Below are 18,155 nucleotides of genomic sequence, written 5' to 3'. Positions count from 1 at the left end.
TAAAACATTATCTTAGTCGCGTTATACGGAAATGGTTCAATGAGCAAATAGGATTTAATACTTAAAACATCTTTACCTATAATAATATAGTTTAGAATTAATATTTTCTGGTGAACAACAAGAAACTATTTTCCAGGAATACAAAAATAGTAATTTGATGCTTTTATTTGTTTTAAAATAAAATGTTCCATTCCATTCCTGTTGAACAATGAATTTTCTAGCCTTAAATTGTTATATCTTAATGTTTGTTTCGTCTTTCGCCTGTTACACATCCATTATTTTATTGTGAATAAAAGGAAACGTGAGGGTAAACATTATAAAACAACAACCAAACGACACAAATAACAAAACGACATAGAAAGGGCAACATACAGTTTATATATCCAAACGACATAGGGAGGGCAACATACAGTTTATATATCCAAACGACATAGGGAGGGCAACATACAGTTTATATATCCAAACGACATAGGGAGGGCAACGTACAGTTTATATATCCAAACGACATAGGGAGGGCAACATACAGTTTATATTTCCAAACGACATAGGGAGGGCAACATACAGTTTATATATCCAAAACGACATAGAAAGGGCAACATACAGTTTATATCTCCAAACGACACAAATAACCAAACGACATAGAAAGGGCAACATACAGTTTATATCTCCAAACGACACAAATAACCAAACGACATAGAAAGGGCAACATACAGTTTATATCTCCAAACGACACAAATAACCAAACGACATAGAAAGGGCAACATACAGTTTATATCTCCAAACGACACAAATAACCAAACGACATAGAAAGGGCAACATACAGTTTATATCTCCAAACGACACAAATAACCAAACGACATAGAAAGGGCAACATACAGTTTATATTTCCAAAACGACATAGAAAGGGCAACATACAGTTTATATCTCCAAACGACACAAATAACCAAACGACATAGAAAGGGCAACATACAGTTTATATATCCAAAACGACATAGAAAGGGCAACATACAGTTTATATATCCAAAACGACATAGAAAGGGCAACATACAGTTTATATATCCAAAACGACAAAGAAAGGGCAACATACAGTTTATATATCCAAAACGACATAGAAAGGGCAACATACAGTTTATATATCCAAAACGACATAGAAATGGCAACATACAGTTTATATATCCAAAACGACATAGAAAGGGCAACATACAGTTTATATATCCAAAATGTAAGGTTCTAGATCGTCCAGACACAAATAACAAAACGACATAGGGAGGGCAACATACAGTTTATATATCAAAACGACATAGAAAGGGCAACATACAGTTTATATATCAAAACGACATAGAAAGGGCAACATACAGTTTATATATCAAAACGACATAGAAAGGGCAACATACAGTTTATATATCAAAACGACATAGAAAGGGCAACATACAGTTTATATATCAAAACGACATAGAAAGGGCAACATACAGTTTATATATCCAAAACGACATAGAAAGGGCAACATACAGTTTATATATCCAAAACGACATAGAAAGGGCAACATACAGTTTATATATCCAAAATGTAAGGTTCTAGATCGTCCAGACACAAATAACAAAACGACATAGGGAGGGCAACATACAGTTTATATATCCAAAATGTAAGGTTCTAGATCGTCCAGGATCTATATAAAACTTAAGAATGAATTCAACAAAGCTGCCATTTCATCATAGTCATAACGTTTATTGAATAACGAAGATGTTACCAACTGACAGCTACCGTACGGCGTTCGACAATGAGCTAAACGCATACTACCGAGAAGCTATTAAAAGGCCCTGAAACTATTCCTCATGTGTGTGGTGTCCTGTTTATTAAAATGGATACCACACAAACGAGGAAACGTTTATTACTATTGAGGAAATATAAATGAAACAGTTTTCTTGGAAGGTTGTGACCTGATTAACAGTTAGTATATTGCTTGCTTTATCGAACACATGCTCAGTACGTCTTCCGCGACTTAGATTCAGTAAAGTTAACAAGTAATGGTAATTAATTCAGATTTGATGGAATAGTTATTAAAGGTACCATGATTATAATTTAGTACACCATGCAGACGCGCGTTATAATAGCATTTAGTCTTTCACATAAGAATCCCCGGTCACTCGATCAGCAGCCTTTGAAATGTAGGACGCAATGGTTTGAATTCTAAATGTGTTTATCTAGTGGAATGGGTGTTGCTGATTAAGTTTCCATGTCTTGTTGACTGTGGTTTGTCACTCGATCTTCTTCTTTGTGTTTATGGTATCTTGTTATTTTTTATATACATATGTACATTATGGGTATGATTGCCCCCTTTTTATGATTTCTGTTTTCTGTTTGTTGTAAGAAAAAAAGCTTCAACAGAGATAATGGTTTGATTATTCTTTTTTATACATCAAAAATCATTTGATTAACTATCTTGACTTTGGTGCATTAGATTTCTCGATTTCGCCGAATGAGGTTATGTGGTTTACGCCTATTCTTTATATCGGAAACATACTATTATCAGCTTCATCAAAGACAAACTTACGACAACAGGTACAGACATTTTCTTGCATCTATTTCTATTTACAAATTTGACTCATCAGTAATTTGAGTCACATACAATAATGATGATGAGTTTGTGGTGTGTGTAACATATACAAGTTGTTCTGCATCACTTCAATGTATGATGCATGTCCTGATGGCGTATCTATTTAACAATACAGGACAAAGTTCAATGATAAACACGATAGTATATAATGATTCAAGTTTTAATGAATATGTTTTATGAATGGAAAACATATGACTGGTTTTTATTCTGATATAGGTTTAAAATAATAGAAATAAAATGTTAATAGTTTTTTTTAATGCTTATTAAACAAACTAAACGGCTGAATAGAAATAAATATATATAATAAATTTAATATGTATAAATTTCTATCTACATTTTGGAAATCCTTTTTTTTCTGTAGATATTATTTTTTATGAAAGAAAATGGACTTCCTATTTTTTTTTTTATATTTAATACCATATAGTTTTTCTAGCAACAAAAGATAATGAACCTATATTTCAAATATGACCTACATGTAAGATGGATTTGACTATGTATTTGTTGGTCCCTGTTGCTCAAATACTCATAGCTCTTCATGTGTTTCGATAACAGCATTGGCTTTTGGCTTTGAGTTTTGCTAGTGGAGAAAAGCACGTTGAACGTTTAAATTTATCAAGTGTTGTTTGCATACTAATTTTAAACGATCAATGAATCCAGCTAAACTCCAAACCTGATCATGAATTGCACCAAATAGCACTCATCGCTAAGGTATTAAAAATAATGAACAAATAAATGTTTTCAGAAGCGCTCTCACGAACATATATTGTACATTGTACATGCACTAACTAAGTGCATGGTCTTTACAAAACACACGGTGCATGTCCTAAGTACATGAGATTAGATCACGCTTATCTGTTTTCTCAATGACCACTAAAAAATGAAAGATCTTGTAATGCTAAACAAACGTTGTTACTATTTAAAATTACTAAATTAAACGAATTTAAAATTTGTTGACCAATAGTAAGTATTCCAAAACATTACAAGCTAAAATAAGAACGCCAGCATTTTGGCGTGTAAACAAAAAACAACGACGATCGTAGAGTTAAAAGATTAGTCAACATTTGAATCGCAGATATCTCTAAAAGATATATAATAGTATAGCTTATAATATTTGCATAGTTTTCTTGTTGTTGGGTAACACATCTTGATACATCGCATGTTGTTGGCCTGTTGTTTCACGTGCATCCACACATGCATGTAAGGCTTCCCTTTAGCTATTTCCTTTCTAAGTCTCTTCCTAAAATACTTTCCTGTTAAATAAGGCGATAGAATAAATTGAGAATGGAAATGGGGAATGTGTCAAAGCGACAACAACCCGACCATAGAGCAGACAACAGCCGAAGGCCACCGATGAGTCTTCAATGTAGCGAGAAACTCCCGCACCCGGAGGCGTCCTTCAGCTGGCCCCTTTACAAATATGCATATAAAACATTGATTTAATAGAAAGTACCGTGACGTTGTCTTACAATGTCTATTGGGAACTTCACAAAATCTTACCTTGTATACCTACAATTTTATTGCAAGCAATATGTCTGCAGTATCAACGAGAGTCTTTCTGCTATAGGAAACTATTTGCGTCGGTCTTAACTTTCGATGAATAAATGCTTTATTGATGAAGATAAACACAGAAAAGCGCTTTGGTGTGTTAATTTCACCTGGAAATTTCGATAATGCTGTCCATAAAAAGAGCTTCAATTTCTTTAATAAATCAAGAAGGAAAGGCATTCTATTACGATTGGAATAAAATTAACGGTTTTAATAGTGTCATCCGGAAATAAAACTCTGTGACAAAGATGAGAAACTGTCTCGTTAAATCTGATTTAGATGAGCATTAAGGCAATCATTTATTTGTATCAAATAATTATAATACTAAGTAATACTAAATAATTTAAATTTGCCTATTTCTAGGAAATAAAAGTAGGCGATATCTCAAGCTTATATTTCGCCAAGAAATCTATCAGCATAAGTTTGTGACTCATCAACTAATATAAAAATAACCTGTCACAATAGCAAAACCCATACTGTAAAGTCAGTATAAAGAGGCCCCGTGAAGCTCAACGTAAGCAATTCTATTGACAAAACCAACGACCTGATTTGTGAACCAAACAAAATTATAATTGAAAAATAAATATGCTATACAGCGACAACCGATAATCATCGAACTACATGTAATTTCTTAACTGCATCACATGTTTGGTCATCAATGTTTGGTTCATTTACTCTTTATGCCATAAAGTATTAACATTTGTTCAATATTGTCGTCGTAAAAAGCAGCTGTTTTTCAAAGTGCCGACAGGTATATATCTATACTTTTATAAACATCTCTGTTTAATAATTCTATATCAATATTTTACACGCCTAGATTTTAGTTAAAATAATATATTTTATAAGTGGTTTTAAAAGTTATAGAACCACCCTCTATTTTAGTGTTTTGTACATATTTAAGTTCCCTAAGTGCATCCACTGTGAGTGCATAACTTGAAGAAGTTGTACAGTGTCGGTGCCAGCTGCTGCTTAAAGGTATTCAGAACAATGACTCACCTTTAAACACCTAATAACCGTCATCGGTACTGCAACTGAAATGAAAATCTGCTCTAAACAATTACAAAATCCATTGAACTGCAATGGCAATTGAAAATGCAGGCACAAATCTGACGTCTACACGATCGCAATATTCGTTGTACTTCAACGGTAAGGGAGCCACCATTTAATTTTAAGGGAGGGGGAGGGGGTTAGGATGAAAAATTGTGTCCTGCCTTTTTTCATTCTATTCGGTCCTGCCTTTTTTCATTCTAGTCGCAAAGTGTCTCCTCCTGACTTTTTTTTACTCAAAACTCCTGTCCTCCCCTTATTTTTTCAAATTACATCCCAGCTCTCCCCCCTCTCCCTCCCCGTAAAACGAATGGTAGATGCCTGACTATGGTCAGTATCTTCTGTAGGAAATGACTTCTATTTTGTGTGATCTATCACAGAGGCAACCTAAAAAATAAACCGATCCATCAGTTGATGCAGTTTGTAATTTTATTGCAGTTTGGGACATGTTTATCAATTTGAATGATCTACAGATTTTATCTTAAGTGAGTTGCAGATTGGTTGGATATTATAGGACTTCCGTCTAAAATTGTATTAAGATTTCTTCAATTATATTAAAAATAATTATGATTGGATACGATACTTCCGTCTAACAGTATCATATTTCTACTATTTTGTTGAATGTACTCAAATAATATGCGTATAAGGTCTATGGGGTATATGTTTATGGGACACGTACACAAAATTCAAAACAATAACAAGGATTTGGTAATAGATCCATTTAAAAACTGCCAATCAATAGAGTTGAAGTCGCGGTTCACAAAAAAAAAAGATTAACAAAACGAATAAGCTCTATCAGAGACAAAATTATAATATATAAATTATGCCATAATAATGTATTATATGTCTCTGGCTCTATTATAGGGAAAGGCTAAACTCATTAAAATAAAAAGAGAAAAAACATCGTTTGAGGCATTTTATAAATATCTAAATGTACACGTACTGTATATGTACTCCAATTATTTTCTTCTGTTGAATGAAATGATTCATTATGTAACTGTTATTTAAAATAACTTTGTCTGTAAACCGATCTTCCAACAAAAGTTTAACAGAATCCGATATATACCGTATAGTGGAACAACAAACACAAGCTGTCACAACTACTAGGAGTTCAAGCTTGCAAAGTTTTCAATGTTGTTTTTCTTTTTAAATAAAACTAATAAGATACTTCACTCCTATAATTATGAGAGTTCGTGTATTGGTCAGGTTGAGATTTGTGGCAACTTTAACATCAACCATATCTTTTACAATGTAACGTATCATTTTCTGTACTAGAAATGTGTATGCGGTGATACTGTCTCACAATTTATCGAACTACATCAGATTTAATTTACACCATTAACGCCGAATGGTTGTTTCTATTTATTATCCCTCTCCTAAGTAGGGGTATCATTCTTTATTTGTGATCAGGTGTCCTATAGTCATTCTCCCCCATGCCAATTTTTCCGGGGGGGGGGAGACTGGATCGATCAAATTCCCCCCGGAAAAATTGGCATGATCCAACTTTTCTCCTGCAGCGTTATTGGGAGAAATCTGGATCAGACCAATTCCCCCCCCCCCCCCCCCCCCCTCCCCCTTGTAATATAACGTCACCGACGTCAGTTCGAAATTTTATCCAGAAAGAGAATAGCAACATTTTTCTTTATTATTTTAGCGGTACCAAACCTCTATTACAATAAAATACATGTTTATATTTTATTGTTGTCTGTATGGCCTTAAACTAATAATTAATCAACATGATTGTACCGCATGTTACTTGCTCCAGAATGGCACATCAAAACGGTGGTGCCTTTAACTTCCGGGGAAAAAACTGGCATTGGGGAAGAATGGCTATATAACACCGGTTGTAAATAGGAACATAATTCCAGCAAACCTATTTACTCACGAAGATAGTATTACATTAGATTAAACTACGCGCAGCACTTTTCTCAGATACTACAAATCAGACACATAGTTTCTTTACCTCTTGTATCAGTGATCTTTTGATGTGTACTCTGTTAATTTGTATTTTCACATTCACTGCTGGTCAAATTCCTGTTTACAGAATTAGACTTTTTTAACATTAAACAACCATGTCTAAAAAAAAAATCGTAATATTTTTATCGGAAATTTCCATTCAGAATTTCTAAAAAAATAAATGGGAATGAGTCCATGGGACACAGATGATGCACCCGCTTGGATATAACGTTATAAAGAAACATAACCCAAGAACTGTAAACGTGATGCTACCCTAATTCAAACATGATCTGTGTTTTGTGGTAATGAATATTTGTGTATAAGATTCATAACATTTGGTTGAGAATTTAGAGAACATAAACGAAAAATCATCAGCTTTTTTTCCCATTTGCACAGGGACATAACTCTAGAGAGGTAAATGTGACGCCACTTATCAAACTTGATCTGTGTATAATTGTAGTAATAAGCATTGTGTATTAGTGTAATAACATTTGATTGAGACAAACTAGTTAGAGATCGGAAACCAATTTTTGTGAAACAGACGGACGTTCAGACAAACGTCTTTATAGTTAGATGATTACTGGACATATTCACAATACTAGTTGTTTATAATTGTTGTTTGTATTGGCTCTGTATTCGATGTTGTTTTTTCTTAGATTAGTCAAATATGGACTGTTTTGTACTGTGTGATATCCTTGCAAATATCTGTTATCCCTTATTGTGTATGATAATACAATGCAATTCTTCATTATAGTTATCAAAAGAAGATGATATTTACACAACGGAGGCAAAAGAAAATTAAATTTCGGGACATACACATAACACCGTGGACTTAAAACACATTCTACACATTTTACCCTCTCGCCCGCTTTACTGATTCTACCTGAAATTTGTGTAGGAAATTTTGAAGTCTTGTTAATGAGATGTCACCAACACTTATTATGATCAATTATGTTCCATAGAAATGAGGTCAGAGTTTGATTAACCGGATGAACAAATACCACATATAGCGTGAAACATTGATGGCCAATAATTTATAGAAACTGATGAAATCACGAAAATATAATGATATGTGAATCATTAAATGAGGTCAAGTGAAGCTTATCGAACAGAAATTAACTCCTTACATTTATCTTTGACCATATATATGCTGCTTGCAGTTGACCAATTACATACACGGGTGAAAATTAAAAAAATTACAAAAAGCTAAGGTTAGAGTCAAAATACCTTTTACAAGATGACCACATACAACTATTCTATAGATGAAGCATTATTTACAGATCTATAATAGTGACGAAGAAACTTGACCTGAATACAGTGACCAATTAACCGTAAAATTGAGGTAAGGTGAGATGGACCCTGCTACACTTCATAATCCTTCTATAGACCAAGAACATTCAACCATTCACTCAAGAGTTATGGAGAAACGGACCTGGTCACAAAATCTTTGTTTATCAAAGACCCATGAAATAGGCCAAGGTCAATTAATCCTGTAAGACAGACCGGAACATATTGCAATCATTGACATGTTATACATTCAAAAAACAGCAACAAGTTTACTCAAGAGGAACTGTCAAACGGTCCGGATTACTAAAATTTTGTTAATCAATGATCCATGAAATAAGGTCAAGGACAAATGAATCATACGAAGAATTTTCTTATCCAAGGCATAGATAGCCTAAGCCGTATTTGGCAGAACTTTTTTGAATTTTGGGTCATCAATGCTCTTCCACTTTGTACTTGTTTGGCTTTCTAACTTTTTTGATCTGGGCGTCTCTGATGAGTCTTGTGAAGACGAAATACACGTCTGGTGTATTATATTATGAGCCTGGTACATTTGATAACTATACAAGACAGATAGAAACATCTTAAAATCATTTCATAAACAAAAGACAGTAAAGCCTTTACATTATTTAGAGTAACTGAAAAACGGACATTTCCACATTAAAACTGTATTTATTGATGAATCATGCAATATTCCTTGAAATGAGATACACGTATCAATACAGAGAGGATAAAGCAAAACATTTGAGAGTAAGACAAAATGTTGACACAAAGATATATACATATGCATAATTCAGGTTGTTGGTTTTCTTGTTTGAATTGTTTTTACCTTTGTCATTTCAATGCTTTTTTTTAGTTTGATATGTGGTATCATGGGTATGGGTTTTCTCATTGTTGAAGCTGACCTATAGTTGCTATCTTTCTGTCTTTAGGGGAGAGTCGTCTCATTGTCAATCACATATGTGTAGTACCACATCCTTTTAATTTTTATATTGACATGAATATAGAATGATGTTTTACGGTAGCATCGTGTTGAATGTTTGGACATGTGATGTTTCTCTCAATCTTTACTTTCTGTGTACCTATAGTGTTATGTTGAATGTTGGTTGTTTGTTTAGTGTTATGTTGAATGTTGGTTGTTTGTTTAGTGTTATGTTGAATGTTGGTTGTTTGTTTAGTGTTATGTTGAATGTTGGTTGTCTGTTTAGTGTTATGTTGAATGTTGGTTGTCTGTTTAGTGTTATGTTGAATGTTGGTTGTCTGTTTAGTGTTATGTTGAATGTTGGTTGTCTGTTTAGTGTTATGTTGAATGTTGGTTGTCTGTTTATCTTTTCCCATGGTGAGTTTTTTCTTTAACATTTGATATTTCTTTGTTCTCTTCCTTTTTTTCTGACTAAAGTTGTTATTAATAAATCAAAGAAATAAAACATAAGAAATTACATTTTATAATACAAGAATATAAAATTGTTAATACAGTTTTTTGTCAGGATTTCTTTTCCGCCTCACTTATCATATCCTCTGCCCTTCTGACTGCCTCCTTTTCTACACTCCCGTCTTCGTCGTTCACCCAGGGGTATAACCCAGCATGACTTTGTAAACAGTCTTGTAGTTCTAAATGTTTCTCCCGACACTCTGGAGACGCGGCCCCTTCAGTGTAACATGCTAAAGCCTGTCTCATCTGGTAACCACAAGGTCCAGTTAAATCTCTAGCAATACATGGACAATCCCAGTTTATAGAACCATCAGGTAATATAGCTCCTACAATTATATATATTTTTGACTTACTTTGTATGAATATTATGACTAAGAATGCTCGAATATATAAATATTGAAATTCCTAGACTTCATGACTTGCTAAATAACTACATGTACATGATATACATGTATGTATATTATATTTTTGAGAAATTCAGATTTGTCTTTAAACAGTAATTTCTATCAAAGTATAATTCAAACGAAAAATTTCAAACTATACAGCCAAAAAAAAAAGAAGATAATCTGAATTTACATAAATCAGAAAAAAATAATTCTTTTTCACAGGCAAAACAGAATTTAAGAACAATTTTAAATGTGTAGTTTTATGTAATGTATTTGTGTAATCTTCCAGGTGTGATTCACTATAGACCTTTGACTGTATTATACCTAAATAGATATCAAATCAGCAATATGGATGTAAATGAATGACATTGTAAGGGCTGTTCCATAAAAAATATACATAGCAACCAGGGTAGGCACTTTGAAAATGAGGCAATGATAGTTGTTATTTTTTAGTTTTGTTAACAAATTTTAAATGTAGTTGAAACCAACCATTATTTTAAATCATGCAGTGCCTTCCTAGGTCTCATATACATAATGTATGTTGTAATGGAATATTGTTCATGTAATCAAATAAAGAAATACATTTTCAGAATAGAATTATTGTTCTATTAACATGATAAAGTAATATATGTCTGTACAAAGGGAGATAATACAAAATATAATTCATGAAGTTAACTCTTAAACAGTGACATATATATTAGTTTATTCTTTGAAGTTTGTTTATCATGTTTATAGGAATAGAAAAACTATGGGGTCATCCATAATTATCAACCATTTTCTAAAGTGTTCAAAATGTACACTTGTGCAGGAGGGGTTAAACTAGAGGCTCTAAAGACCCTGTGTCGCTGACCTTGGTCTATGTGAATATTAAACAAGGACACAGATGGATTCAGGTTAAAATAAACAATTAATTTCCCCATAGGCGACAATGGTAGCCTTTTTCGAGATACAGACTTTAGAAAGTTGATTTTCTTAACGAAACCTTGCTAGAATCAAAGAAAAGTTATTAGGACAGTATTTTTTGGTCCAAAAAATATAGGTTCGCGTTGCTTTTCTTAACGTATTTTGTACTTATCTCCCATGCCTATCAATTTTACCCTTAAAAATACGTGTCTTGTCGTAGCGTTGAAAAGTCATCTCAGTGCCTTTAGGGCTACGGAATAATTTTTATTTTGCCTTTCGTATAAAGCAGAGTGCACGAAGTCTCTAATAATAAAAAATAACGGGCGCACATATCGACCAATCAGGATTCGCCATACTCTTAATTCTGAATACCATGTTATGCTCATAAAATGGCTGCGCCCATAAAATCTAATGGTGTATTGTAACCTATACGGTATTTAATACTTTCTTGTATCGTGCAATTCATAGTGCGTTAGGTGCAAAAATATATATGCCACAAATAAATCATCTACAAACCGTTCTGGCTTTACTCTCTGAATTTTCACAATTTTTTATCGGAGGTGACCCCAGTCGAAAAATGTGAAGAAAAAAAAATCTGTTTTTTTGAGTAAATGCGGTTCTGTTAAAAAAGGACTGAAGATTATGCCCACTTTCTCCGATGATTCTTTATATATCATTAAGTACTGATTATATTGATAACAAAACCAATCCAATATATTACTACTACGTTGAATTTTGAATAACAGTTTTAAATGAAACCATTTTCGTACAAAAGTACATTTTTGAAACAGACTATAGCATTTCAAAATATAGAATATGTGTAAATATTTGTGTTTTGACATCGATAACTGTTTGTTAACTACAAAATGGCGTGATTTTTTTATTCTTTTAGTTTGTTATTCGTGTGAACATTTCAATGTTCGAAGGAGATCATTTCCGTACATTTTCGCTGAATTTGGTAATCTCGATAACAGCACTTGGGTCGAGATTGTTATGTTTAAAAATCGATTTATATTCACAAACTCTAGACGTGTACTTGCTCTTTTCGAACAAATCAGCAGAACTTCAGAAAATGACATATTCGTTCCACAGTAAGTCAAAAGTCGAGCCCACCCTTGTTTCTAAGGTAAAACGCAATACCAATATGAAACAGACTATAGCTTAAAAACTAGATAATCAATATTTCATTTGTCACCAAAAAATACGGTTTCACATCAAATGTCAAGTAAAATGACTGTTTTTGACACTTTTTGATCACTATGATAAAGAAATGTCGATGCTGTATAGGTTAAAATAAACAATTAATTTCCCCATAGGCGACAATGGTAGCCTTTTTCGAGATACAGACTTTAGAAAGTTGATTTTCTTAACGAAACCTTGCTAGAATCAAAGAAAAGTTATTAGGACAGTATTTTTTGGTCCAAAAAATATAGGTTCGCGTTGCTTTTCTTAACGTATTTTGTACTTATCTCCCATGCCTATCAATTTTACCCTTAAAAATACGTGTCTTGTCGTAGCGTTGAAAAGTCATCTCAGTGCCTTTAGGGCTACGGAATAATTTTTATTTTGCCTTTCGTATAAAGCAGAGTGCACGAAGTCTCTAATAATAAAAAATAACGGGCGCACATATCGACCAATCAGGATTCGCCATACTCTTAATTCTGAATACCATGTTATGCTCATAAAATGGCTGCGCCCATAAAATCTAATGGTGTATTGTAACCTATAAGACAAAACTGTGTTTTTGTGAAGGTGATGTGTTTGTAGATCTTACTTTACTGAAAATTCTTGCTGCTTACAATTATCTCTATCTATAATGAACTTGGCCCAGAAGTTGCAGTGGAAAATGATGGTAAAAATTTACAAATTTTATGAAAATTGTTAAAAATTTACTATAAAGGGCAATAACTCCTAAAGGGATCAACTGACCATTTCTGTCAAGATGATTTACAGGAATTGTAAATCTTTCTTTGTTAAACATTATTGCTGTTTACAGTTTATCTCTATCTTTAATGGTATTCAAGATAATAACCAAACTAGAGGGTCTAAAGAGCCTGTGTAGCTCACCTTGGTATATATGTGAATATTAAACAAAAGAAGCAGATAGATTCATGACAAAATTGTGTTTCAGTGATGGTGATGTGTTTATACATCTTTCTTTACTGAACATTCATGCTGCTCACAATTATCTCTATCTATAATGAACTTGGCCCAGTAGTTTCTGTGGAAAATGTTAGTAAAAATTTACAAATTTTATGAAAATTGTTAAAAATTTACTATAAAGTACAATTACTCCTTATGGGGTCAATTGACCATTTCAGTCATGTTGACTTATTTGTAAATCTTACTTTTCTGAACATTATTGCTGTTTACGGGTTATCTCTATCTATAATAGTATTCAAGATGATAACCAAAAACAGCAAAATTTCCTTAAAATTATCAATTTAGGGGCAGCAACCCAACAACCGATTCATCTGAAAATTTAAGGGCAGATAGATCATAATCTAAAAAACAATTTCACCCAATGTCAGATTTGCTCTAAATGCTTTGGTTTTTGAGTTATAAGCCAAAAACTGCATTTTACCCATATGTTCTATTTTTAGCCATGGCTGCCATCTTGGTTGGATGGCCAGGTCACCCAACACATCTTTTAAACTAAATACCCCAAAAATGATTGTGGCCAAGTTAGGATTAATTTGGACCAGTAATTTCAAAGGAGAAGATTTTTTGTAAACGATTACTAAGATTTACGAAAAATGGTTAAAAATTTACTATAAAGGGCAATTACTCCTAAAGGGGTCAACTTACAATTTCAGTCATGTTGACTTATTTGTAAATCTTACTTTGCTGAACATTATTGCTGTTTACAGTTTATCGCTATCTGTAATAATATTCAAGATAATAACCCAAAACAGCAAAATTTCCATAAAATTACCATTTCAGGGGCAGCAACCCAACAACGGGTTGTCCGATATATCTGAAAATTACAGGGCTGATGGATCTTGAACTGATAAACAATTTCACCCCGTTAGATTTGCTCTAAATGCTTTGGTTTTTAGTTATAAGCCAAAAATTGCATTTTACCCCTATGTTCTAGTTTTAGCCGTGGCAGCCATCTTGGTTGGTTGACCAGGTCACCTGACACATTTTTATACTAGATACCCCAATGATGATTGTGGCCAAGTTTGGATTAGATTGGCCCAGTAGTTTCAGAGGAGAAGATTTTTGTAAAAGATTACTAAGATTTATGAAAAACGGTTAAAAATTTACTATATATATAAAGGGCAATAACTCCTAAAGGAGTCAACTGACCATTGCGGTCATGTTGACTTATTTGCAAATCTTACTTTGCTGAACATTATTGCTGTTTATGGGTTATCTCTTTCTATAATAATATTCAAGATAATAAACCAAAACAGTAAAATTTCCATAAAATTACCAATTCAGGGGCAGCAACCCAACAATGGGTTGTTTGATTTATCTGAAAATTTCAGGGCAGTTAGATCTTTACCTAATGAATAATTAAATCTCTTTCAGATTTGCTCTAAATGCTTTTGGTTTTTACCCCTATGTTCTATTTTTAGCCATGGCGGCCATCTTGGTTGGTTGACCAGGTCACTGGACACATTTTTAAACTAGATACCCCAATGATGATTGTGGCCAAGTTTGGTAAAATTTGGCCCAGTAGTTTCAGAGGAGAAGATTTTTGTAAACGTTAAGGACGACGGAGTCAGGACGACAGACGCCAAGTGATGTGAAAAGCTCACTTGGCCTTGTGGGCCAGGTGAGCTAAAAACAGCAAAATTTTCTTAAAAGTACCAATTCAGGGGCAGCAACCCACCAATTGGTTCTCCAATTCATCTGAAAATTTCAGGGCAGATAGATCTTGACCTGATGCACAATATAACCCTATAACAGATTTGCTTTGAACACTTCGGTTTTTGAGTTATAAGCCAAAAACTGCATTTTACCCCATATGTTCTATGGTATGGCAGGTATGCCAGGTGAGCTAAAAAATCAACATTTTTACAGAACCCTTTTTTTTAATTTATCAAATCATTTTTTGGAAATAAAACATCAAATTTGTATCAGTTTATATGCAATGTAAATTTCTAAATTAAACTAACCTATAATAGACATTATTTTCCTTTTATTAAGAATAATTGATTCTTATCTTGAAATCTAAATTTGGTTAATGTACACGTTTTGAGGGAGGGTTGGATCTTAAAAAGTATATGTTTTTTACACCTGGAAAATTGTTGACAATGGTGGATGACGCCTTTTGAATTCAATAATTCTGCAATTTTAATACAAGCAAAATTAAAGTATATCTACAAGTACTAAATAAGGTTCAAAATTGAAATCAAACTTAATTATAATTCAACTACAGCATGTACAGTGTTCTTAAATCCTAAATTCTTTGATATACTAAGGCATGTGTAAGGGTTGGAAGGTTGTTCTCAGTTACTGTAAATTCAGAAATTATTGCAATGTTTTTATTATTGCAATAAATGCGACAGAGCTGTAAACGCAAATAATTTTAACTCAAATTTTTAAAAAAATTATATGTTTTAAACAGATTTTTTCTCAAAATCGTAAAAATTTAAATCATATTTTAGTCTAAAATGACAAAATTGTAATAATAAATGCACACAATACTTTCTGAATTTACAGTACATTTCTAACAATTTAAAACAAAAGAACTATAGGACTTAGTTCCACTTGAAGGCATTGCTACAAAAATGTAAGTTCTACATCCAGAACATGTATCAAGTTATCCCATAGTATACATTGTACATGTATGTGTCAATATTGTTATTTTACCTGGTTCGTCTTTGGGTTTTTCTATAACAATATTGGCTTTACAAGGCTGGTTCAGGTCCTCTACAGTTGCTATTACAACTTTGTCTTTCCCTGAAATTAAAATTGTATCCAAAATTAATCGTCACAAAATGACTAGTATAATTACACAATATCAGGGAAGGTCCTAGTTATTTTAAAAAAATTTAAAATTGCATTAGCAATTATATTTAATCAAAAGTTGTACATCAAATACAAGAATCTTGTTTCACCAGTCACCTACTGGTAATTTTCACTCTTTAACAGCCTTTTACAACTTTTATACTTTAAAGTTTTTTGTTGTTATTCATTCAATTAATGGCTGAATAAAACATTGCTTGGCCATTAACCAGACTGATGACCAAGTAATGTAAATGACTCATGTTGGATGGTACTCTAGCTACCAGACTAATGACCAAGTAATGTAAATAACTCATGTTGATGGTACTCTAACTATGTATGACTTGCCGCTCCAAGGCTTCAGTACCAAATTTGATTTAATTAGGTTCTAACAGTAAAAAAATCTTACACTTTGAGTCTACAAAATGTATAAGCAAATACTTGTATAAGGATAGAAAGGAATATACTTAGTATATATACAATCTGCAAAAATATGTCAGTTTTACATTTTATTAGTCTTTTTCAAACAATGAAATGAGATTATAGGAAGACGTCACAGCATGAAATAAAAACATCCTCACATCATTTGTAAAAGAGTCATTAATTATTTGAACTAGAAATTCAACATAGATTACCTCAAATTGAACTTTGACTAAAACAATCATTTGACTCATAAAATGTAACCCTTGTCTTGAATGAGAAGCGTGGCAGTAGGATACCAATATACAATATACTTATACTATCATTAAATTACCTCTGTTTATCATAATTATCATTAATACCCGTCTTTGTAAAGTAAAAAGGTCGATTGCATACGAAATCCTATTGTACAGAATGTACATCAGTCTAATCTGTTAGGAAACAGACCGCCATGGAGAATGTACGTCTGATTTCTGACTATGTGCACATGTACTGTACTGCTTAAAGTAACTAGCGTTGATTGTTAGAACGATTTTCAATTGTAAATAACCTTACCTTCTTGTACACAGTATGACATGTTGCAGGGCAATATAAGAATGGGGAGAGAAACTTACCGTCAATGTTTCTGTTAGCTGTTACCTACCTCCTATATGAGGAGCACCTCTTAAAATGATTTAAAAAATATATATAAATACAGTAATAACTATTCTAAGAACTAGGCTAATTGAGTTTAATAAAAAAAAAGTGAGTCCTCAGTGACGCTGATTCCCTACATACAATATCGCAAATATAACTAGATTTTCTCTTTTTCTGTCAAACCACCGATGACTTTTCAGTTTAACCTTCCAAAACTGATGTCTTGCAAGAAAATATTGATTTTAGAGTCCCCTTACTCATAAGACGCATATAGGACTTAATTAGAATATAAAAATAGGTAATGTTAAATTTTGCTTAAGTAGCCATGCACAATTTAGCTATAGAAAAAGGGAGATTTTATGGTAGAGCAAGAAATAATAGAACATGCACTTTTTGTAAAAAAGATTTGTCTCTCTTTATTCAAAAGTTAGTTCTCTTTTCCGCGAAACCCGTCATGTTTTCTATTATAATAAGAATATGTGAATATATATTCGAAAGCATTCCTAGTTTAACTGAGCATTTCTAATATTTTCCCTGTTAAATGCGAAAAATATACATTTACTAGAACACACCCGTGGTATCGCGGGTCCGTGACTGAATTAAAGTATATAACTGTGCGCAAACTTTATATTAGTATTAGTATTGTCATCTGATAAAGTCATGCCGATTATACGATACACAGTTTTCTCTGCTTTTAAATCTTTCTGTTTGAACCCGTCTAACAGGAACTGATCAATAATTGGTAATATTAATCATTTGAAAAACGAAAGGTCCTGGAATGGAGTATTTTTTAATCAACAGCATTGTCCTATATTAGTTCTAAATAAAATTGAACTCTTTGATTCGCTGTTTTACGTCATGCCGGCTAACAAATTGAAAACTGTACCTATACGCCTTATTTTTAGTCCAGATTTTTAGTATTCGTATTGTTATCTTAAAAGGTCTTACTGATTAAAATTTGACAATTTAGTAG

General features: G+C 32.7%; 1 protein-coding gene across 1 annotated transcript; it reads right to left on the bottom strand.

Moving 5' to 3' along the window:
* Window positions 1–9,875: 9,875 nt before the first annotated feature.
* Window positions 9,876–17,154, bottom strand: LOC134715070 (mitochondrial intermembrane space import and assembly protein 40-B-like). The gene is made up of 3 exons (XM_063576955.1): window positions 17,102–17,154; window positions 15,992–16,081; window positions 9,876–10,204 (listed from the first exon to the last, which is right to left on the bottom strand). Exons 1-3 carry the CDS (start codon window positions 17,121–17,123, stop codon window positions 9,930–9,932), a joined length of 387 nt encoding a protein of 128 aa, XP_063433025.1. The 5' UTR covers window positions 17,124–17,154; the 3' UTR covers window positions 9,876–9,929.
* Between the last annotated feature and the right edge of the window lie 1,001 nt (window positions 17,155–18,155).

Source organism: Mytilus trossulus, chromosome 1 (genome assembly GCF_036588685.1).
Source record: "Mytilus trossulus isolate FHL-02 chromosome 1, PNRI_Mtr1.1.1.hap1, whole genome shotgun sequence".
Lineage (NCBI taxonomy): Eukaryota > Metazoa > Mollusca > Bivalvia > Mytilida > Mytilidae > Mytilus > Mytilus trossulus.
This window is presented reverse-complemented; position numbering and strand designations above follow the sequence as displayed.